This window comes from Loxodonta africana, chromosome 20 (genome assembly GCF_030014295.1).
Source record: "Loxodonta africana isolate mLoxAfr1 chromosome 20, mLoxAfr1.hap2, whole genome shotgun sequence".
Classification (NCBI taxonomy): domain Eukaryota; kingdom Metazoa; phylum Chordata; class Mammalia; order Proboscidea; family Elephantidae; genus Loxodonta; species Loxodonta africana.
This window is the reverse complement of record NC_087361.1, coordinates 36,797,669-36,823,628: the sequence shown is the minus strand read 5'-3', so window position 1 is coordinate 36,823,628 and position 25,960 is coordinate 36,797,669. Positions and strand designations below refer to the sequence as shown.

The 25,960-nt window shown below is 37.1% G+C and overlaps 1 protein-coding gene across 1 annotated transcript in view; it reads left to right on the top strand.

Annotated features, from left to right (window-relative positions):
- Positions 1–17,732, top strand: part of LIPI (lipase I) — a 39,043-nt gene extending 21,311 nt beyond the window's left edge. Inside the window, exons 8-9 of the mRNA XM_023548156.2 lie at positions 3,667–3,843; positions 17,360–17,732. Of these exons, the coding sequence (XP_023403924.2) occupies positions 3,667–3,843; positions 17,360–17,447 (265 nt within the window). The 3' untranslated portion in view covers positions 17,448–17,732. The remainder of the gene's footprint in view (positions 1–3,666; positions 3,844–17,359) is intronic.
- Positions 17,733–25,960: the final 8,228 nt, after the last annotated feature.

Below are 25,960 nucleotides of genomic sequence, written 5' to 3'. Positions count from 1 at the left end.
TTCTTGTTACTGGACTTACAATTTGGTTTAAGTTCTGACTGATTACTGATGACGTTGGAATTTCAGGAGGCACAGTCAGTATATTCAACATTTATTGCTGTCACAGTTTAGGTAGTTACAGTACCTACGCCGAGTAGATCTAATGTGTGATTGACCTTGTACCTAAGCATATAAACCCTGTTGCCGTAGAGTGGGTTCCAACTCATAGCGACCCTATAGGACAGAGTAGAACTGACTGATAGGGTTCCCAAGGCTGTAAATCTTTATAGAAGCAGACTGCCACATCTTTCCCCTGCAGAGCAATTGGTGAGTTCAAATCACTAGCCTTTAGTTAGCCACCAAGAGCTTTCACCACTGTGCCACCAGGCTCCTATAGTTATTCAGCTGTTAACGGTGAACCAGGAAAAAGTCTCTGGGTACTTATTTAGTTGTACATTAGCATCACAAACAATGGTAAAGATGTATTTAATTTCACATTATTATTATGAACCCTTAGTTAAAATATGAATCAACTTTAAAAAATAAAAAGTAGCCTTGGCTCATCATACATGCAGTTAGCTTAGCAGATAAATCTTTCAGTCCTTGGTGTCCATAAAGAAAATAATTAAAGTCATGTTGGCAAAAATATTGAAAACCTTTCTCTGTACTGAAATATCATAAGGACCATTTCATCACGGAGTGCATGATCATCTTTAGAAATAATATTTTGGGTTACGTGGCAGGCCCATTTTTTTTTTATATAATTTTGAGATAAACATATTTTTTTTATTTGCATTTCATAGATTTATTTTTCTTAAAGTTACTAAACATATTGCAGAGAATTTAATTTAGTAGTTGAGTGAAACTGGTAATGAGAGAGCACCAAATTTTTTTGACTCTGTTTTTTCAACTACCCTTCAGTCACCCTAAGAAGGTGTTCAAAGAAATCAAACCAGAACTGCAATCCAAATTTTTCACTTTCATCGAGGCTTATCTTTTTATTAAGAGAAACTTTAAGTCCTTTTCATCTAATTTTGAGCACTGATTTATTATAATACTAAATAGTATTATTCCAGCCCGGGTGATGCATCCGTTAAGTGCTAGGTCCCTAACCAGCAGGTTGGTAGTTCGCACCCACCCAATGGTTCTGCAGCAGAAAGACCCGGTGACCTGCTTCTGTGAAAATTACAGCCAAGAAAATCCTGTGGGGCAGTTCTACTCTGTCATATGAGGTTGTTATGAGTCGAAATCAACTCAACAGCACTGAACAACAACAACAGTAGTATACGTATATAATACATAGAGATACGTATGTATGTGTGTGTGTATATACATATGTATGTACCTCTGGTGGCACGGTGGTTAAGAGGCATGGCTGCTAACCAAAAGGTTGGCAATTCTAATCCACCAGCCACTCCTTGGAAACCCTATGGGCCACTTCTACTCAGTCCTATAGGGTTGCTACTATGAGTCAGAGTCGACTGGACGGCAACAGGTGTACATACATATATATGTGTAAATTAGGAGCCCTGGTGGTGCAGTTGTTAAGTTCTTGGCTGCTAACCAAAAGATTGGCAGTTTGAACCCACCCAGTGGCTCCATGGAAAAAGACGTGGCAGTCTGCTTCCATTAAGTTTGCAAGATTACAGCCTTGGAAAGTCATGGGGGAATTCCACTCTATCCTCTAGGGTCACTGTGGGTCAGAATCAACTTGATGGCAATGGGTTATATATACATAATTATATTTATATATATATAATCGTGTTATTTATTCTTAAGTTTTATAGTAGAAGAACACTTAAGGTACTGTGGGAGCACAGAGGGAGATGCAGAGTATCGGTCAGGGACAGTCAGGGAACAAGGAGACATGGGGATAGGGAAGGGCCTGAATTGAGGAATGGCACCCAGACTCCACTCCTAGAGCAGGAATTACAAACCTGTGCAGGTGGCGAAGAAACCATGAGTCTTGACTCACTTTACAAACATTCTGTTCTCTGTGAAACATCCTGAAATATCTTTGCATATTATTAAAAAATGTGAATTAGCACACTTCTCATGAAAAAAAGATATGGGAACATTTACACACTGTAAATAATCTGTCCATTTAAGCCAGGCTAATGGCTTCTTTTTTTTTTTTTTGAAGTTAATAAGTCTTTGCTACTCAATTTTTCACACTTTAGGATTTAAATTATCTTTCAGATGCCAGGGGAGTCAGGAAGTTTTAAATAAACTTATTTCCCTTTTGAAAACAGAAACAAAGTTTGCTTACTTTAGAAAATGTGTAACATTATGGTAAAAAATGGGAACCATGTGTAATTATGCCATCCAGGCATATCCATCCACACTTACCATTTGGTTTAAAATCGTTCATCCCCCTCCCCAGCCCCTCTTATTCCTCCTCCTCCTTCTTATGGAAGCTCCTGTGCACATACGCAGAAGATGGACTTTCAGAGGCGTGATAACAGTCGTTGGGCCTAGCTCCCCACAAAAGCTGAGAGAAATCAAAGAGAGAGCAGATCTAGGACATACATGGGGTTACAGGGTTGCTGGGTGCACCATGAGTTGCTCTTCAAGTGGTCCAAGTACATGTGTTTGTGTATGTGTGTGTATGGTATGTGCTTGTGATTGTCATCTTTGCTCAAGCAGGTTGTTGTTGTTATTCAAAATAGAAAATTATTTCAACAGATTTTTTATTTTTGTCTTTGCCTTTTTTTTTTTTTTTTTTTTGACTGTGCTTCTCCCTTAGTTTCATCTAGTGAAAGGAAATATGGTGAGTAGGTAGTAGGTAGAAGTTTTGCATTTGAGTCAAGCAGGCCCAAGTTGGCTGTACTGACTTCCAGGCCCCACATTTCTGGCCCTTACATACCGTACCCATACTTGTTGCCGTCGAATCAATTCTGACACATAGCAGACAAAGTTGAACTGCCCCATAGGGTTTCCAAGGAGAGCCTGGTGGATTTGAAATGCTGAATTTTTGGTTAGCAGCTGTACCTCTTAACCACTACGCCACCAGGGTTTAGGGATGGGGAATGAAGCAAAGTGGTGAAGGTGTTGACCAAGCTGAGTTTACATTCTAGCTCTGCATTCTCTAGCTGTATAACCTTGGGAAGGGCTCTTGCATGCTGTAATCCTCAGTTTTCCCATTTGTAAAATGGCAGCATTAATAGTATCCACTACTATTGTTGAGATAATTAAATGAGGTCAAGTATGTGAAGCTTGACCTGCTCAAGAAATTACACTTATTAAATATTACCTTTATCTTTTCTTTTGAATTTGAAGGTTTTGTAAGTTATGTTTTAGGACACAAATATTTGGTAAAGTGGTACAGAACAAAAATAACCATTATTTGAGTGCCTAGTCTATGCAAGGAACTATGCTAGTTTTTTAATCTAAAAAAGAAGCACAAGGGCACTTCTCTAACCTTAGGCAAATGTATAATCATCTAGTCTGGAAGGCAAGATGCCTCAAATATTTTTCCCAAAAAGCATTCCCAAAGTATTTCAACATAAAAATGCATATATTATTACTATTTTGCTTTAAAATATTTTAATGAATTTTGTAATGGACAGGCCTTCCCCGCATGTGATTGGTTTCTCTGTTTATTATGCATTAAGAGTATGCTGATTTTCAAATTAAAATTATGTTTTCTAATTTTAATATGTTTAATATATCATATTTTCTGTTTAGAGAGAGTGAATCACTTTCTAATGGTCAAGAAGTTAAGATTCTTGCTCAGTTTTATAACAACGTTGCAAATATTTCAAGCATTAGTTTGACATATTTTCAGAGCTCGAATCTGCAGTGTCCCGCGTGTGAATACAGGATTCAGCGTCTCATGTTAAAATCACTTACATACCCAGAAAGGTAAGGAAACAAAATTGTGGTTTTAAGTGCTTTCTTTCAAACTTGAAAATGTTGGCTTGCTAAAGAATGGTTTAAGTTCTTCTCGTTTAATGCAATATCTATTTATTGTACATTTTAGAATATTTATTACATAAATATTAGAAAAGTATTCCACCTTCCCATATTTATATATTTGATTTGTCAGTTGCATTTCTATAAATCTCAGACATAGTAAATAATAATTTACCACAGAATAAAAATAATAAATGATAATGATAAGAATATGCATTTAGACAAGGTATATACCAACAGAGAAAAGTTGGGAAATTTCTTTTAAGTATCTAACACTTGTTATGGTCATATGTAGTCATTCAAAGCTCAATAAGTAAAGAAGATGTCAACAAATATATAGGGGTAATTTTATTGTCCTTGGCCTTTCCTTGAGATACTCATGAAAATACCAAATAGATGGGCATTTCAACAGAAATAGAAGCAACGTCACCTACCAAACTATCAGTGAGAGAGAGGAGAGTCATGTCTAGAAGGACTACAGATGTGACGATTTTCAATCTCCAACCAATCTCTATATCTATTACTTAAAGTTCCTAAGTCTCCACTAAACATAAATATGGAAATTGTACCTATAGTTGTCCAAAAGATAGGTTCTAATGAGGCCAGGGTTGTTTACCATCGTATTCCCCTTGTTTCCCCAATAGTATCTCTCTTTGAACAGAAGGAAGGAAGGTAGGAACAGCGAAGTCTAGATGATGTAGTTTTATTCCCTCTGCTTTTTGCATTTAGGTTTCAGGGATTCATTTTGTCAAGGAAAAAAGTCTTTTCCTCGGTACTGTAACTGTAAAGAGGGACAGATTATTTTCTCCTCAGTCTAGAAGAGGCACACAATGTAATTCTCAGCCAGAAACTAGAAACCTATCAAGCACCATGTCCTTCTCCAGGGACTGGTCCCTCCTGATAGCATGTCCAAAGTACTTGAAGTCTCACCATCCTAGCTTCCAAGCAGCACGCTGGCCATATTTCTTCCAAGACAAACTTGTTCAGTCTTCTGGCAGTCCAAGGTATATTCAATATTCTTCATCAACACCATAACTCAAAGGCGTAAATTCTTCTTCGGTCTTCCTTATTCGTTGTCCAGTTTTCACATGCATGTGAGGTGATTGAAAATATCATGGTTTGGGTCAGGCATGCCTTAGTCCTCTAAGTGGTGTCTTTGCTTTTTAACCCTTTAAAGAGATCTTCTGCAGCAGATTTGCCTAATGTAACATGTCATTTCAGTTCTTGACTGCTGTTTCCTTGGGCATTGATCGTAGATCCAATTAAAATCAAATTCTTGACCACTTGAATATTTTCTCCATTTATCATGATGTTGTTTATTGGCCCAGTGAGGATTTTTGTTTTATGTTACAGTGTAATCCATATTGAAAGCTGTAGTCTTTGATCTTCATCAGTAAGTGCTTTAAGTTTTCTTAGCTTTCAACAAACAAGGTTGTGTCATCTGCATATCACAGGTTGTTAATGAGTCTTCCTCCTATCCTGATGCTGAGTTCTTCTTCATATAGTCCAGTTTCTCGGATGATTTGCTCAGCATACAGATTGAATAAGCATGGGGAAAGGATACAACCCTGATGCACACCTTTCCTGATTTTAAACCATGCTCTATCCCCTAGTTCTGTTGGAATGACTGCCTCTTGGTCCATGTACAGGTTCTGCATGAGCACAATTAAGTGTCCTGGAATTTCCATTCTTTGCAATGTTATCCATAATTTGTTATGTTCCACAAAGCTGAATGCCTTTGCATAGTCAAACCAAAGGTAAACATCTTTCTGGCATTCTTTGCTTTTAGCCAAGATTCATCTGACATCAGCAGTGATATCCCTTGTTCCCTTTTCTGAACGCTGCTTGAATTTCTGGAAGTTCCCTGTTGATGTACTGCTGCAACCATGTTTTAATTATTTGCAACAAAATTTTACTTACGTGTGATATTAATGATTTTTTTTGATAATTTCTACTTACTATTGGATCACCTTTCTTTGGAATGGGTGCAAATATGGATCTCTTCCAGTCAGTTTGCCAGGTAGGTGTCTTCCAAATTTCTTGGCATAGACAAGTGAGCACTTCCAGAGTTTCAGCCATTTGTTGAAACATCTCAATTGGTATTCTGTCAATTCCTAAAGCCTTATTTTTCGCCAGTGCCTTCAGTGCAGCTTGGATTTCTTCTTTCATTACCAACAGTTCTTGACCATTTGCTACCTCTTCAGATGGTTGAACATTGACCAGTTGTTTTTGATAGTGATTCTGTGCATTCCTTCTATCTTCTTTTGAGGCTCCCTGCTTTATTCAATATTTTGCCTATAGAATCCTTCAGTATAGCAACTCGAGACTTGAATGGTTTCTTCAGTTCTTTCAGCTTGAGAAATGCTGAGCACGTTCTTGCCTTTAGGTTTTCTAACTTCAGATCTTTGCACATTTCATTGTAATAGTTTACTTTGTCTTCTCATGCCGCCTTTAGAAACCTTCTGTTCAGCTCTTTTACTTCATCATTTCTTTCATTCACTTCAGCTACTCTTCATTCAAGTACAAGTTTCAGAGACCATTCTGACATCCATTTTGGTCTTTTCTTTCTTTCCTGTCTTTAATGAACTTTTGCTTTCTTCATGTATGACATCCTTGATGTCATCCCACAACTTGTCTGGCCTTCAGTCCTTAGCATTTGATGTGTCAAATCTACTCTTGGGATGGTCCCTAAATTCAGGTGGGCTGTACTCAAGGTTGTACTTGGCTCTCGTAGGCTTTTTAAAATTTTCTTCAGCTTCCACTTGAACTTGCATATTAGCAATGGATGGTTTGTTCTGCTTTTGGCCCCTGGCCTTGTTCTGACTGATGATATTGAGCTTCTCCATTGTCTCTTTCTAGAAGATATAGTCAGTGTGATTCCTGTCTATTCCATCTGGCAATGTCTATGTGTATAGTTGCCATTTACATTGTTGAAAAAAGGTATTTCCAAGGAATAAGTCATTGGTCTTGCAAAATTCCATCATGTGATCTCATTTCTGTCACCAAGACCATATTTTCCAACTACTGATCCTTCTTCTTTGTTTCCAGCCTTTGCATTCCAATCAGCAGTAATTATCGATGCATTTTGATTGCATGTTTGATCAATTTCATACTGCAGAAGCTCATAAAAAATATTTAATTTCTTCATATTTGGCATTACCGGTTTGTGCATAAATTTGAATAATAGTTGTATGAATATTATTCTATCACTGACAGCACTGCACTTCAGGGTTGATCTTGAAATACTCATTTTGACAATGAATGTGATACCATTCCTCTTCAATTTATCATTCCTGGCATAGTAGACCATGTAATTGTCTGATTCATAATGACTCATACCAGTCCCTTTCAGCTCACTAATGCCTAGGATATTCATTTTTATGCATTCTATTTCATTTTTGATGACTTCCAACTTTCCTAGATTCAAACTTCATGCATTCCATGTTCCTATCATTAATGGATGTTTGCAGCTGTTCTCATTTTGAGTCATGCCACATCAGCAAATGAAGGCCCCGAGAGCTTTACTCCATCTGCAACATTAAGGTCGACTCCACTTTGTGGAGGAAGCCCTTCTCCAGTCGTATTCTGAGTACGTTCCGACCTGAGGGGCTCATCTTCTGGCATTATAGCAGGCAATGTTTTTCCCATAGTTATACTTATTGTTCTACATGACTGTAATGTAAATTTTGCCTGGTAATACAATGTAGGCTTGAACACTGAAGTATCTTCTCAAATAATTTATTCCAAGGTATGATAGAGGGCTTATGTGTAAATTATTTAGATTTATTGCTTTTTTTTTAAATTAATTATTTACATTTAAAACTTTGTAGCTTTCTCCTACTTACTTCATGTAAACTTCTCTGAGTATTTAGTATTGCATTTAGTTCAATAGTTTCAAGATCCTTTTGAAAATATTGTACATGATGCTTAAATTTAATGTGGCAAGTATATGGTTCAGAACAGCTAAAAAGCTGTCTTTAATTTAGAGAATTACCTCAGAAAACCAATTTACAGTTATATTATTTGTGCTGAAATCTTCAGCATTTCATTGTCTTTTAAACTGCATGACTAAAAGGCCAAAAATACTTTGGCAGAAGGTGGGGATTGGTACCCCAGAACTCTGAAAGGTGTTTAAAAATAACAGTTTTTGCAAAACTGCTTTGCATTTACAATGTTTGTTCATCCATCCTGAAATTTGTCCTCCACCCTCACTATCTACTATCCATTTTTTTTTTTTTTGGCGGGCGGAGGGGGGGGGGGTCCTGAAATGAAGTTATCCAGGTCCAGTGTAACATTGAGAGCCAATACAGATCAGGAACAACAAAGAGTGTCAATAGTGTGGGTAGCGTGTGTGTGTTTCTGATTATAGTGAAAGCTATGTTTCTTCGTATAAGAAGAATGGAGTGGTTTTAGGATGATCAGAAATGAGCTTTTCTTCTATACATCATTAGTCATTACTGAGCAAAAAAGTTATCATGCCCAGATATTTTAAAAATTCAATATTTTAATTATATTAAGACAAGATTTTTAATTTATATTTTATTTCTGAAAATGTTTTAAGTAATTTTTTCTGTAGTTACTTTATGTTACATGGAATTTTTTTTAAATGTTTGATATTTACAGTAAGTGATTCTCTTTTTAATTTGCCTAAAAGTTTTTGTGACATAAGTCTAGGTAGTAATTGTATAATTGCATAGTGTAATCAAGAATTTCCAGGTTGTAATTATGAAAATGACAGCACGTATATTTTCTCTATGCTGTGAGACATAATTATAGTAATTACATAAATACCCAATAATCAATAAAAATCTCAACAAATTTTGAAAAAAGTACATTACAAATATGTATAAATGTATTTTACAATCAATCCTTTTTGTTCATAAAATGCCTGCTTTTCTTTCTCTATTTGTCTTGTAATTTGCTCCATATTTTTTCAGTGCAAAATATGTATATAAAGTATATATTTGACTTGTGCTAGATGCTCATTTCATATCCTTCCCATTCTTCTTCCCTTTCCTTACTGGCCTCCCATTTAACTTTCCTTACTCTACCTTTTATTTATAAATACAAAGCTCAAGCAACAGATTGACCAAGTCAGTAATTATGTGAAATGGATTCAGCCATGTTGCTGAAATAATTCATCAATAAAATGCTTTACGTATAATACTTCTGTGAAACTACAAGTTCCATTCTTAACCATGTAAATACTCCTGTCTTCTTGCAAACATTTCATTCACCACTACTTTCTAAACTTCTTTTCCAAACTCCTCACCCACTTCTTCTATCACACTCCCCACTCTAAAAACTGCAGTGATCAGTATGCTCACCCATGAGGGTCATTTAGAACATAACACTCTGAGCAGAGTTGACTAATAAGTTTAGAAAAAGGAATTTGTATTGATTACAATTCCATCTTATAAGATGAAATTTATCTTTTGAGTTCTTTGCCCCCAACTCGATTTAATATTCTCAGGACACTAGTACATAAAGAAAAAAAATTTAAATTTTTTACAAGATATATGCTTTGGATGATCCAAATGATAAACCAGGGGTATATGCCTTTATGACTTTGAACACTTGGGCATTAAGGTAAGAACACGGAGAATTTTTATATTGGTGAATTGCTTTCTACATGAATAATCAAATTTGTTTAGCATCTACTACATTCCAGGCACTATTTTTGCAGTCCTTGCAATAACTCTATGAGGTAGCTATTTTCTCTTCTCATTGTACAGAAACAAACACGGGGTGGTAAATAACATGAGTAAGATTATTCAGCTAAAAAGTGCCTTTGCAGTGATTCCAAAGCAAATCTTCTTTAGTCCAATATCCATGATCTTGGGAATTTTAATTTGTTGTTTTTTTTTTTTAGTTGCTGTTATTTTTACAGGAACAAACATTCACTCACTAATTAATATAGTCAGACATTCCCATTGTTGAACATTTGGAAAGTTTAATTCATATATAACCCTACAATTAAAAAAAGCAACTGTTAATATTTTGTAGCACTTACTTATAATCACATGTGTTACAATTGAATCATGCATTTAACTATAAACACTGTAGTATAAGCAGAGTCTCTGTGTATAGCCAGGCCAACTATGCATTGTAATAGCTCCAAGGGTCACATCACACATAGATAACAATGTGTATGTAATCTACCTGGAGCTGTGCAACACCCAGGTCCTGATTATAAGCATTTTTTTCTTTTTTAAATTTCTAACTGTAAGTTAATGGCTGCATTATATAATCTCTACGTGCAATAAAGTGGCCTGTGAAATATTTAACTTAATTATTGCTCTATTATTACACACCTAGCTTTCCCCCAGTGTCTGGTTATCATAAAGAGTATCGCAGTGAATATGTATGCATGAATATTTATCTGCATTTTAAGTAATTTTCTTGTTATATATTGATATAAGGGATGTTAAGCAAGGAGAATATTTTCAGATTTCCCACCTCACCAGATGTTGTTCATTCTTTGATCCAGAATGTTGGGGAGCCTCCTGACAGACAGTCATTACTTCCTCCAGACATTTTCCTTTTTATGTCATTTAATATAGGGGGAAGGAAAAGGGAAAAACAAACCAATGGCGTTGGTTGTTATATTTAACTCACTATCCTAATTATGTCCTCTCCATAGACTAATGTTACATACAGCTTATTCATAGCTTAAGTAAGAAATGTTGTGTATGACATCGAGTTGCTAATGTTGTGTATGACATCAAGTCGCTTATGACTCATAGCAACTCTATAAAACAGAGTAAAACTGTCCAATAGGGTTTCCAAGGCTGTAATCCTCACGGGAGAAAATCACCAGGTCTTTTCTCCCATGGAGTCTCTGGTGAATTCGAAACACTGACCTTTAGGTTACCAGCTGAGGGCTTAGCCATAGCGCCACCAGGGCTCCTTAGGTAAGAAATAGGGTGAAGTTTTTGAGGTATTCTACAGAGCAAAACATAAGAAATTGCATAATTTTATTTTTTATGTGAAATCTAAACAGTGGGTAGACTATGAAAACTACTACAGTTATAAAATGTGGATGCCTTTATTTCTAGTCAAGGGAAAAAAAAAAAAAAAACCCTAATGTAAGTTTTTTGGATATTTAGCAAAGTCCTTACCATAACTGGCTTCGGGTTCTAACAGATGCCTACATAAAATGTATGCTTTAAGCTTATTTACCTAGATAATTGGTTTAACAATCTAGTTGCTTTGCCTATTTAGATCTGCCCATACAGATAATGTGAAATTAATGAAAATTATCACTGCCAAATCATTGGGAGTGTGAGCTATAAAAATGTGATGCCTTATGGTCCACATCAAACTCTGTAAGCACTGAGCGACTAATTATCTCTCTATACAAACTGTGATAGAAACTAAACATAGCTCTCCTTCAGGCATTTCCAGTAGAGGAGGCCTTTACAACTTAAAGGCTGAGGAGGATCTCCATGAGGAAGGTAACCTGGGATGAATTTTTAAGTACGGTTGGACTAAAAGTACTTTTCAAAAATGAGCCCATCCAATGGGAAGGAATAGGTTAGCAGCCAAGGGTTTAGCTGCTGTGCCACCAGGGCTCCTTAAGTAAGAAATAGGGTGAAGTTATTTAGATATGCTACAGAGCAAAACCTAAGAAATAACATCATTTTATTTTTTATGTGATAAAAGATGGTAGGGCACCTGGATTCCCACAAACAAAAGAATGAACCTGGACTCGTATCTCAAACCATTTTTAAAAACTATCTGAAAATGAATTGAACATCTAAATTTAAGAACTAAAATTATAAAAGTCTTAGAAGAAAACATTAGCTTTTAACAATATATTCTTAGATACAACACCAAAAACATGCATAAAAAAAAAAAGACAAAATAAATAAATGGGACTACATAAAAATTTTTTTTAAAAAGTTCATTAAAAGACTTTATTAACAAAGTAAAGAAATAACTTATAAATTAGGAGAAGAATTTGGGGAACCATATATCTAATAAAAGTTTAACATCCAAAATATCTAAAGAACTCCTACAACTTAACAACAGTTGAACAACCCAATCAAAAAATGAGCAAAGAACTTTGATAGACATTTCACCAAAGAAGAAATACAAATGGCTAGCAAACACATGAGAAGATGCTCAGTGTCATTACCTATTAAACAAACAAAGGAAAACAAAACCATTGCCACCGAGTCGATTCCGACTCGTAGTAACCCTATAGGACAGAGTGGAACTGCCCTGCAGAGTTTCCAAGGACTGCCTGGTGGATTCCAACTGCCGAAGTTTTGGGTAGCAGCCATAGCCCTTAACCACTAGCCACCAGGGTTTCCTTAGGGAAACGTAAATAAAAACCCAAACGAGATGTCACTTCACCCACACTAAGATGGCTGTGATTAAAAAAATGGAAAACAACAGGTGTTCACCAGGATGTGGAGAAATTGGAACACTAATCCATTGTTCGTGGGATTGTAAAATGGTACAGCTTCTTTGGAAGACAGTTTGGTGGTTCCTCAAAGAGTTAAACATAGGATTACCATGTAATACAGCAATTTCATTCTTGGGTATATAACCAAACGGACTGAAAGCAGGACTGCCCCCCGAAAATTATATACCATTGTTCATTGCAGCACTGTTCACAATAGCCAAAATGTGAAAAGAAAGTAAATGCCCATCAAGGAAGGAAGGGATAAACAAAATGTGGTCCATACATCCAGCGGAATATTGCTCAGCCATAATGGGAAACGAAGTCTTGATACAGGCTCCAATATGGGTGTGCCATGAAAACATAATGATGAGTGAAATAAATCAGTCACAAAAGGACAAAAAGTATCTGATCCTATTTATACAAAATATCTAGACTAGGCAAGTGAATAGAAACCAAAGTTTACTAATGGTTATCAGGGGCAGGTGGTAGGGATGGCAAAAGGGGGGGCTCATTGCTTATGTGACACTGAGCTTTTGTTAAGGGTGATGGCAAAATCTGAAAATGGATAATGGTAATAAAGTTGGGCAATTATAGGGCTCACCAAGTTTGTTTCCCATCTCTGTGTTCACCATCATTCAATACCTGATGTCAAGTGTCTTGCAGACTATTTTTTTTCATTTATTTTATTTATTTCTTTTTTCCAGGTAGGAGGGTAAATCTAATACTTGTTACTTTTTGGGGGGCCAGAAGTGAACCTTGCTCTATGTAACCTTTTCAAAGAATGCTACTTGCATAGATGTGGTGATATAAGTTGTGCAAATGCCTTGGAGAGCACAAAGTAATTTTTATTTTTCAAATAAGGAAGCACATGTATTACTCATAATTTGGTATAACACATGAGTTAAAATGTAAATCAAAATTTTGATTATATTTGAATTTTAAAGAGATTTTATTACTGGATTTTGTCAATTATTTTTTATTCAATGCATACTTTGTCAATGGAATGTATTCCTTTTTGCTAATTTGCAATAAGCAGAGCATGAAAATGCAATATTCCATTTTTGAAGATAAAAATAAACAGATAACATTTTTCTTCTGAAGACAGTTCAAAAGTGTAGTGTTTAAAAATTTGATTTTTTTTTTTTATGGCCCAACAAGAAGAGACTACTGATAACATAGAATACAAAGACATCCACTTTAGAGTCATAGCAGTGGAACTAGAGGGCTTTTCACAAAGTAAAAGAAAGAAAAATAATTATCGTCATGTGTTTTAGTGAAATTTAAGATTGGTAGCCCTTTTGAACCAGCTTAGCTGTTTTATAATGCTTGCAGGTTTTGAAAAATGTGAAATAAATAAGAAAAACTATCGATGCATGTACTATATTACTGATTGAATTATGATGTTGGCAAAGAATGTTGAACGTACTGTGGACTGCCAGAAGAACAAACAAATCTGTCTTGGAAGAGGTATAACCAGAGTGCTCCATGGAAGCAAGGATGATGAGACTTCACATCACAGACTTTTGATATGTTACCAGGAGGGACCAGTACTTGGAGAAGGACGTCATGCTTGGTAAAGCAGAGGGTCAGGAAAAAAGAGGAAGACCCTCAACAACATGGACTGGCACAGTGGCTGCAACAATGGGCTCAAGCATAACAACGATTGTGAGGGTGGCACAGGACCAGGCAATATTTCGTTCTGTTGTACATAGGGTCGCTATGAGTGGGAACTGACTCCAGGACATCTAACAACAACAACAACAAAAACTGATTGAAATTATTTCAGTGGTAATAGAATCAAGGGCTTTTATTCTATTGTAGAAAAGAAACATAACACACTTACATGGATAATAAATTACAAATATGAGCACAGGACACTTGAAGGTTGAGGTAATTTATCTACTAAGAAGTCTAATGACACACTCGCCTTCTAAGACACTATAACACCTTAAAAATGGATGGATCAGGTAGATCGAAAGCATTGAAGGCACAATCAGTGAACAAGGATGTCATAGAAGGGTAAATAGAGAATCAAAACAAGTATATATGCATTTATTTGAGGAATGCTACAGCCTTTCCTCCACTTACTTCTTAGTATTGGAGAAATGCTGATGTCTGATATTCTTAAATTATATGTAGTTATTCTAAAGATATTGTTGTTATTAGGTGCCATTGAGTCAGTTCTGACTCATAGCGACCCTACGTACAACAGAACGAAACACTGCTTGGTCCTATGTCATTCCCACAATCATTGTTATGCTTGAGCCCATTGTTACAGTCACAGTGTCAATCCATCTCATTGAGGATTTTTCTCTTTTTTGCTGACCCTCTATTTTACCAGGCATGGTGTCCTTCTCCTGAGACTGATCCCTCCTGATAACATGTCCAAAGTATTTGAGATGTAGTCTCGCCATCCTTGCTTCTAAAGAGCATTCTGGCTATACTTCTTACAAGACAGATTTGTTCATTCTTTTGGCAGTCCGTGGTATGTTCAATATTCTTCACCAACACCATAATTCAAAGGTGTCAATTCTTCTTTGGTTTTCCTTATTCATTGTCCAGCTTTCACATGCATATGTGATGATTGAAAACACCGTGGCTTGGGTCAGGCGCATCTTAGTCTTCAAAGAGACATCTTTGCTTCTTAATACTTTAAAGAGGTCTTTTGCAGAAGATTTGCCCAAAGCAATGCGTCATTTGATTTCTTGACTGCTGCTTTCATGGGTGCTGACCGTGGATCCAAGTAAAATGAAATTCTTGACAACTTCAACCTTTTTTCGTTTTTCATGATGTTGTTTATTGGTCCAGTTGTGAGGCTTTTTGTTTTCTTTATGTTGAGGTGTAATCCACACTGAAGGCTGTAGTCTTAGACCTTCATCAGTAAATGCTTCAAGTCCTCTTCAGTTTCAGCAAGCAAGGTTGTGTCATCTGCGTATTGTTAAGGAGTCTTCCTCCAAACCTGATGCTACATTCTTCTTTATGTAGTCCAGCTTGTTGGATTATTTGCTCAGCATACAGATTGAATAGGTATAGAGAAAGGATACAGCCCTGACGCACACCTTTCTTGACTTTAAACCTTGCGGTATCCCCTTGTTCTGTCTGAAAGATTGCCTTGGATCTATGTACAGGCTCCTCACGAGCACAGTTGAGTTCTGGAATTCTAAAAATAGGTATACAAATTCTGATCTCTGATTAAAAAAAGAAAACTTTTGCCAACTTACAGAAATTCCATTAAGATTTAAGCACTATGTTTACCGCCATAGTATAATTAAAATTCCTAGCTGTGCATAATTTCAAAGGAAATATTCTGTAGTGACCTCTACCGGCTCTTATGATGAAAAAATAAATGTCTGTATTTTGTTAATTTTAAACACATTAGCAGATATAGAAAATTGATTCATTTAGAAATTGAATGATTTTAATCTAGAAATGCTGTTGACAAGGGAAAGATTAGTCCAAAGGACTAATGGATGGCAAGTACCACAGCTGAAAAAAAAATAGAAATGCTGCAGAATATTTTAAAAACTTGTTCAATTTATTCTTAACAGAGCCATAGGTAGACTGGGAACAATGTATCTGTTGGACTAGAGCAATGCATATGTCAAATAAAGGGGTGAGCTGATAGCCTGTGCAATTTTTTTTTAAACTAAATTACTATTACTGACAGAAAATGTCCATGTGTTACTACCATTTTTCCCTTTTGCTCCTTTCCCTGTCAGTCTGCCCATGGGGTTTCCTAGGCTGCAGTCTTTACTGGAGCAGATCGTCAGGTCTTTTCTTTCGCAGAATGACTGGTGGGTTTGAACCGCTTACCTTTTGGTTAGCAGCCCAGAGCATAACCATTGCAACACCAGGGTTCCTTTCCAGACCTTAATAGGGAGATAAATAAATAGTTACAATAAACAAGATGTCTAATTCACCCAAGTGACTTGACTTCTCAGAAATCTTCAAATACTAAGTATACAATCTCTTCAAGGTATAAAACATTTGAAACCTGATGCCATTGGGTTGGTTCCTATTCATACCAATGCTATAGGACAGGATTGCCAAGGCTTTAAATCTTCACAGGAGCGAATTGCCACAATTTTCTCCTGCAGAGTGGCTAGTGTGTTTGAACCACCAACCTTTTGGTTCGCAGGGGAGCACTTTAACCACTGCACCACCAGGGCTCCAATAAAACATTTTAGACATTGCTATTTCCATTTTATCACGTAGCAAAATGTTGCACCTGACCCAAACCATGTTATTTCAATCACCTCATATGCGTGTGAAAACTAGACAATGAATAAGGAAGACCGAAGAATTATCAATGTGTTTGAATTATGGTGTTGGTGAAGAATAGTGGATGTACCACGGACTGCCGGAAGTACAGCCAGAATCCTTCTTAAAAGCAAGGATGGCGAGACTTTCATCTCATGTACTTGGAACATGTTATAAGGAGAGACCAGTTCCTAGAGAGGGACATCATGCCTGGTAAAGTAGAGGGTCAGAGACAAAGAGGAAGACCCTCAACAAGGTGAGCTGACACAGTGGCTGTAACAATGGGCTCAAGCATAACCACACTTGTGAGGATGGCCTAGGGCTGGGCAGTGTTTTGTTCTGTTGCACATAGGGTCACTAAGAGTTGTAACCCATTCTAAGGCACCTAACAACAACAGGTAGCAAAAGAAGGTTGAGTAAATCACTTTGACAGAAGTTGTCCATGTAACTCACCCCAAGTCTTCCATGATGGGTATCAAGATAGAAGGAGTCATCTGATTAGTAAGAGTTGAGTTCAGGTTTCAGCTTTTTCAATATTAAACTGTATCTCCCATATGACGTAAGTGTTCCCGTGAAGCAAGGTGAAGCACAACATTTTTTGTTTCTCAGAAGCATTGAGTCTACATCATTACTACACAGCAAAATAAGACCGACTTGAAACAATCCTAGAGGTTTGTTCTGACTCCCTGCCTGTGGAGAACTAGCTAGACACAGGCGTGGCCTATACGAGAATGAAATACATTTTCCTGTTTTACTAATAGTTATTTTTCTCTTTCTTTTTCTCCTTCACAGAGCACCGCTTTGCAGGTATAATTTTTTACTTAAAGAAAGTGAAGAAGTAATTTTCAATCTAGGCACATGTACACCAAAGGAAATGTAACTAAAATGCTTCCTTCCATCAAATGAGAGAACTGGATTTGTTTGTGAATTAAAGGATTTGTAAAGGGAACAATGCAGTCGTTCTTTCTTTTAGAATGCATCATTAACTCTGGGATTTAGGTGTTTCTACTTCTTGAATACAATTTTAGGAGAATATAGAAAATAAAAATGTATAGGGTAAACCATTCTGAATATACTTTAAAAGCTGTTTATATTTTTACTTTTTTTTTTAATTGTAAATTTGTCATTTGGAGAAATCACTTGGATTAATGTAAACTTCATAGACCAAAATACCAATGTCAGTTGCCTTTTATACACCTTCTGTTTCAGTATCTTGGTATTTTTATAAGTGCCTCGTAAACGAACGCTTTGTTTCTATGGAGCTTGAGAACCTAAGGGTACATGATGCTTAAGGTCAAATCCTGGCCCCGCCACTTACTAATGACTGGTTCTGGGTAAACAAATTTACTTCCCCATGTCACAGTTGCCTAAAGAGATTTTGTTAAGATTGATTTCAGTAAAGCTCTTTGAATAACGTCTGGGCAGAGTGATAGTACTAAAAATAGCAATAGCTAACACTCCTGTGAGGATAGCGCAAGACCGGGAATTGTTTAGTTTTATTATACATGGGGTCTCTGTGATTTGGAACTAAATAAAAAAAGCTAGCAACAATAACAACATTTATAGACATCATTGTATTCCTGGCACGGTTAAAATACCTGTACACTTTAACCTACTTAATCCTTCCGAAAAGTTTTTGAGATAGGCATTATTATCTCCACTGGTGAGGAAACTCAAAGAGTTTCTAACTGACTTACCAAGGATAACAGAAACCCACAATGTTTGGCTCTAGGGTGAATCTTGTTAGATTCTGTTAACGTGTTTCTCCAGAGTTCATCACAGTATATGTTAGCTGTTATTAGTTATATTTACAAATGATCAGATCGAAATAACTGTCTAAAATATCCTTGGCTTTCTCCCACTTACCTGTTCAGTCCAAGTATTCCTGGGCTTGAGGTTTCTCAGTTATACCTGGAAGTTTCTAAGGTTTGTTTTGTGTGTATTTCTAAACCAGCCTGTCAACTACAGTCATTCTGTATGCTCTGATTTCCTGCCATGACCCTCACAATTATGTCTTTTGTCTAATACGTCACTCGAAGGTGACTTGAGGCCACTGTTGTAGCCTATGTTGAAAACATTGCGATCTAAAAGCCCTTAGATGAGTGCTCCAGGCAGAAACAAGAAGAAAGCTCTTCGCTTTGTGCCTAGGGATTTAAGGATTGCTGCCTGAACCTTTATTGTCCCACAGAGTCCTTCTTGGGAATAGCTCCTCCTGTTTCTGCTACAGCCCTTTACCCCTCAGGCTATGACTCCAATCCACAGAACCACCTTTCTTTACTCTCTGCTGGTTAGACATCTGCTAACAAACTCCCCACATGCTAAACAAAAACAGAAACCTTCATGTAATTTCACTCTTCCAGTACTTACCATTGGTTTGCCAGATGTCACCATAAGATTTGGAAATTCAGTTTGTGACATTAATAACATTTAAAGCTGAATGTAATGCACCATGTGTATGGTACCAGAGGCAGGAATCTTGCTCCAGTATTCCTGATTGCTTAGTGCCTTGGGTAGCCAGAGAAGGGACAGCCAACTTGTCTCACAGTATACTAAAGGACTGTATGACTCTGATAAGGAAACTTTCTTGGCACAGGCAATACGACTTTCCAAGGATAACTCAAAGATGTCAACTGACAAAATGTTTATACCTTCCCATATTACAATATCCTCTCCAGTATCTTCCTAATTTCTTCCATCCTTTTTCAGTGGAGCCCAGAGAGGAAGTATCAAGTGTTTGTCTTGAGAGTGGTGAGGGAGGTAATCTCCTTTGACCCTGAACTAACATTTTTAGTTCTGTTAGTTTTTCTAAATTTATGGCTATCATAGACCAAAATTAGAAGTAAAGAGGGGGAAAATGAAATCTTGGCACAGTGGTTAAGAGCTCAGACTGCTAACCAAAAAGTTCGGCAGTTCAAATCTGCCAGTTCGAATCCTGGGAAACCCTATGGGGCAGTTCTACTTTGTCCTATAGGGTTGCTATGAGTTGGAATCAACTTGACAGCAATGGGTTTGGGTTTTTTTTTTTTTTTTTCTTTCAGAGGACTGTAATTTATCACAGCTATTCTATAGCAATTATCTGGAACAACAAAAAGAACGAATAGCCATTATGCACAAGATAGGTTATGCCCGGCTGCCCCGAAGGCGTGATGTTCTGGATCAGACCCAGATGAGGCAGAGGGATGAGCTTTTTAAGTTCTTTGCCCTTCACAATGCCTGCGCAACACGAGTCCTGGAATCCGAGTCATATTGTCTTTCAAAGCCCCCTTGACAAGGTAGTTTCATACTTTTTTGGTTGATTTTATCAAACTAAATCATATATTGTCTATTTTCTTGATTTGCCTTTTTTGTGTTTCCATTGAATTATCAACTTTTATTTTTAAAAAAAGCACCCAAAAAGGAACAAATTATATTTTTTCTTACCCACAGTAGTCAACTGAAATGGAGAGTGAACACAATTAAAAGCCAACCAGTTTTGTTTTTTTAATAAATTGCATTATCCAAATAGGCTTCAGTGTTATTTTAATTTACTGTTTTCAAGATAGATGTAAGTGTATTTATAGTTAGTTACATTTATAGAAGTGTTTTGATAGGTCATAACTCCTAGGGCTTTATAACCTTGCTTTATCACATTTTTTACCATTATCATAGCAAATACGGAATGAATACTTACTACATGGTGGTCTTTCTCACGTAATACTGCATTTAGTCCTTACAGATGCCCTATTAGTTGGGTGTATTTATCATGCTCAGTGATGGAGGGGGAGAAAAATTCCTTGAGGAGATTGGCGATACTTGAAAGCTATGTTTTGCGTTTTGTTGTGTTTTGACTGTTATGCATCGAGCACATAATATGCACTCTGTAAATGTTTGTGGCATAAATAAATGGATGACAGAAGCAAGTCAAGTCTTTGGAAAAGAAGTATGGGTCAAAAAGAAGAGCCGGGCTTTGAGAAACTGTGATGAGGTTGATGAATGCCTGTCAACCAATGTGAGGTTGCTGAGTGTGACTGCGTTGCAAATAGCCATGTGCTGGTTTTCTGGAGCATCCTTTTATGATCTTAGGAGGAAGACACTGCTAAACTTTTCTATATACCTGGGTTTGGCCCCACCTGCTTCCCCATGTGGGATAAATAACCCTGTTAGAGAACCTCAGGGGACAACTTCGGGGTCTGTAAAATCAAGGACTTCAAAGTACAGATAACATTTTCATTCATCCTTCCCTCTCCACCCCCTCCCAGTGAACATGTGGGATTTGAAAAGAGAAGAAAATCTGGGAGGTGAACAGCTGGTTATGCAGATGGTGTTGATGAATCGAATATGGATTTCAATATTATGTCTTAAGTTCCTGGAATGCTAGGCTCTTGGCTACGAGTAGAATTATATCTCACAGGGACATGAAAGAATGTGTTTGAATGTGGCTAGCAGTCATGATTAAAGTACTTTAAATAGAACATAACATTGCAGAAAGTGTTGGAAGCTGCAAAGCAACAGACCATCTACCCAGATTCACTGAGATTCCACTAGTCTTCCAGATTTCCTTGTTTGAACCCCATCAACACCTTCCAGTTCATGGCTCAGATTTGCCCTTCCTTGCACTTTGCTTTTCACTTAGCTTCTTTCTTAGCCTTTTCTTGTTATTTGTTCCCACCTCACCCCACCTTCACTGTTGCCTCCTTCTCTGAGCTCCCAGAGAGACTATTCCATGTCTCCATTACTCTTATAACTCTTTGCTTACTTGTCTGTCTCCATCACTAGAATGTGAGCTCCCTAAACTTTATATTATACATCTTCATACTCTCAGGGTCTAGGAGAATGCCTGGGCTAGTTAAGAAAGTCCATAAATACCTGTTGGATGATAAATGCAAAATTAAATAAGTGAAAGAGTAATTTTTTTTTTTTTTAGCTTAATGTGAGGGGAAAGTGGGCAGGGACTAGTGTTTCCAGGCTATTGAGAAGGACAAAATGTTACAGGTGGTTCTAGTTAAAGATCAGCAAGTTCTCACAGTACAGCAAATCTAACAGTGTCTCAAACTCATTTTAAAGAATGTAGTGAAACCAGATTTTAGTCAAGACAAATGCAGCCTTTAGTTATAATTTGCATTTAGAAATGAAGTTTTGAGAAAAAGAAGCTTTCATTATATATTAGTAAAGTGTGAAAGCACTCCTGAACACTTTAAACACACAGAAGAATTATACGTTTTAGGTATTTCCTTAATAACTCTCTAGCAAAAGAGAACATTTGAAAGTAAATGAAGTCTTCTGCAGAGATTCTGAAATCACTGAACCATTGCAGTTGAACTTTCAAAGGTTTTATTACCCCCTAAGATTTGCTAGGATTATGTTACTCCTCAAGAACTGGGAGAACTATTTAACTGGGAAAATGTCTATGGAAAAAGTTTTCAAGGTGAGAGTTGCCAAAGTGAGTGAAGAATGAAGAACCAGAAAGTAGTTTCACTCTTAGCAGAATATTCTTTGAGTGGAGAATATAGGACAGAGGCAGAGAAGGAGAAGTAGAATTTATTAAGAATACATTTTCTTTTAATCACCAATGTAAATATATTCTCAGAACCATGTGACACAAAGGACACTGTCCCAGAAACTTTGATTCTAACAGCCAAAATTCAGTTTCTGTTAAATAGTGAGTTATCAAACACAGGATTATCTTATTTCAACCTTAGTAACTACAGCCTATCCCCCCTCATCCAACTGGTATATAAAAAAAAAAGACTTGGTAAGTGTTTATAGATTTAAATATAGGCACAGGTTTTAATATGAAGTTAAGAGTGGAAAAATTATTGCAAAATATTTCTGGGTTAAGATGGTGCTAACCAACAGTAATGGATTCACCCTTACCTCCCTTCCCATTGAACAAGTCAAGGAAATACATGAAGACAAGCTAAATTTGAAAATTCATGGAAATTAATCACAATCTGCTAAACTCCAGGAAGGATTTTTTTTTTAATTGTACTTTAAGCAAAAGTTTACAAATCGAGTCAGTCTCTCATACAAAAACTTATACACACCTTGCTATGTGCTCCTAGCTGCTCTCCCCCTAATGAGACAGCACACTCCTCCTCTCCACCCTGTATTCCCTGTGACCATTCAACCAGCTCCTGTCCCTCTCTGCCTTCTCATCTCGCCTCCAGACAGGAGCTGCCCACAAAGTTTCATGTGTCTACTTGAGCCCAGAAGCTCATTCCTCACTAGCATCGTTTTCTGTCTTACAGTCCAGTCCAATCCCTATTTGAAGAGTTGGCTTCAGGAATGTTTCCAGTTTTGGGCTAACAGAGGGTCCAGGGGCCATGACCTCTGGGGTCCCTCCAGCCTTGATCACATCATTAGGTCTGCATCCCATTGTTCTCCTGCTCCATCAGGGATTCTCTGCTGTGTTCCCTGTCAGGATAGTCATCGGTGGTAGCCAGGCACCATGTAGTTCTTCTGGTCTCAGGTTGATGTAGTCTCTGGTTTATGTGGCCCTTTCTGTCTTTTGGGCTCATATTTACTGTGGTCTTTGGTGTTCTTCATTCTCCAGGAGGGAATTTTGATAACAAAATACAAATGAGACATTGAGGGAGATTGTAGGACCAGGAATGGAAAGAAAAGAGATTTCACCCACTCCACTGTGATTCCATCTTACTTGCTAGCCAAGGTATATGGTCATATACCTTCAGGGAAGTAAGTGCTTCTGATACAAAGACAATTTCCACCTTCTGTGACATACACAGGGTATGACATAAGAATTCCACTTTCCAGTCATCATGGAACCACACAAATCTGGGAAAATAACACTATTGGAAGCAAATGTAGACAGATAATGATGGCTCGTTTCCTGTGGTAGATTGTTTCAATAATGGCCCCTAATTTGTTCAAACCTTCCTGTACCAATTCCCTTAAGTAATTCCTTCAAACTCTGACTCTGGGCTTAAATATGTGTCTTCCCTTGGCCAGTGGGACAATAGCCAATGTGACACAAACTTTGACCTGAAAAGTACTTGCTGTCACTGAATCCCAGAGACCCAAAAACCAAATGAAACCCCTTTGCTGTCAAGTAGATTCCAACTCATAGCAACCCTACAGGACAGAGTAGAACTGCTATATAGGATTTCCAAGGAGCAGCTGATGGATTCAAACTGCTGACCTTTTGGTTAGCAGCTGATCTCTTAACCACTGCACTACCAGAGCTCCATCCCAGAGACATCATGTTTAAAAGCCCAAGATAGTTGGGAGGATTAAAAACTAAGTAGAGGAGAACTGTCAAAGTAGGAGACATCTTCATACCACTCACCTTCATTTTCTTTGCTTTCATCATGGGTATTATCAACTCCTTCAGTCCTTTCCTCTGCAACATTGACTGCTTCATCCTCCTCTATGACCATGGCAGTGTCCTTGTTGTAACCATTGCAACATGCTCCAGTTGCCACAAGATGGGTAAGTTCTCCGAGGCATCCTTGTCCCCATCCTCCTCAGAATCATCTTCATTCTTGGGTACAGAAAAGACATAATCTAGAATTTCTTCATCCTTCACAGGGCCCATTGCTAAAAAACAGGAAAAAAATAATTGTGGATTTTGCAAAGCTAGCATAATTCCATATACTATACCGCCAAACAATTATAACACACAAGTGGAGAAATTGGGTTATTCCAGCCTTTTACCAAAAAAAAAAAAAAAGGACATTGTTGTCATGGGAACATTACTACTACAATGAATTATTTTTTATAAAAGACGTACTCACAGCTCATAAATCAGAAAAGAAGCCCCGGAGGATTGCAAAAACGTACACACAGTACCTCAGGTACACTGTAACTTGTGTGTACAAATGTATGGTGCCTGAAAATGAGGAATTCGTGTGAACATGAAATCATTGTGAGCTACGCAACTTCCAAATAACACACCAAAGGGGAGGGGAAAAAAAAATACGTTGCCATGAAGTCGATTCCGACTCATGGCGACCTTAGAAGACAGGGTAGAACTGCCGCATGGAGTTTGCACCAGGGCTCCACCCAGAGAATAGGGGAGCTCTTCTTGGAAACACTGGTGGCTAGATGGTTAAAAGCTACAGCTGTTAACCAAAAGGCCGGCGGTTTGAAACCACCAGACGCTCCTTGGAATCCCAAGGGGCAGTTCTACACTGTCCTCTAGGATTGCTATCAGTTGGAATCGACTCGACGGCAACGGGTTTGGTTGTTTTCAATCTCCACTTGATCGTGGTTGTCACTCTCCAAATTTAGATCTTCTGAATGAGGTTGATTTCCAATGTGATTTTCTGCTTGGGTCTTTGTTGGCCTGATTGCTTTCTGTGCACCCCAGGTGCTGATGAAGTTATTAATTTTCGGGGTCTTATCATCTCACAGTGGCTACTCAAGGGAGCTGGCCTTGATTTTCTTTACTCGCTAAACCTAACAATCTCTCTTGTTTTCATGAGCTAGTAAATCTTTTCTTCCTCTCCTTTTTCAATGTCCACTTTTTCTTTTGTTAACCCTTCTCTACTCTCTGCCCTTGCAAACCCCCTCAAAGAACTTTTTTTTTTTTTTCCGGAAGACAAAATCCAGAAAGCAAAGTTGCCCACAAGGAGGCAAATTTTATCTACCACTCTTGTTACTAACTTATATTGAATCAGGGGAGTACTGAGACCCAGGTATCTGGTTATAATTCTTGGAGGAAAATGCAGAGAAAATAAAACACAATTAAAAATGTTAATTCATTCTCCTATAACCAAGTGAAACTTACTTAATAATCAGTAGAAAAAAATAAAATTGTTGTAAAGGGGGGAAAAATACAAGAAAGCAGCATATTTTAAGAATAAGCGTAATAGGACAAAAAATGTAAATGGTTTAAACTTTTCTTTTAACGATAAGGAATTGATGTGAGAAAAATGGTATCCAAATTATATTCCTGGGCTATAAATATGATTATTTCTAATAATTAATAAAATTATTAGAAACAGGGAGAATACTTGACTCAGAGTTATAATTGGGGACTTAACCTACTGATCTCAGGAATCTTCAGTTGTAGATGATAAAATGAATATAAAGCACTTGAATAATATAATGAATACATGTGTATGTATATAAAAAAAAATGTACTTGGTATTTCGAAACCATAATAAATCATTTTTTAACATCCTAGGAAGATTTTCAAAATTGTTCACCATACTGGTCAATTGGCAATTAAAAAAAAAATTTTTTTTTTAATAAATCGTTTTTAACATACTAGGAAGATTTATCAAAATTGTTCACCATCCTGGTCAATCTGCAATTACCAGGCAACAAAGAAAGTCTAATTATATACTCCAAAGAAGAAATATCCTCAAGGCATTTTTAAGGTACAATGAAAACAAGAATATTATATATCTGATATGACCAAAGTGGTTTTCAGAATCAATTTCAACTCTT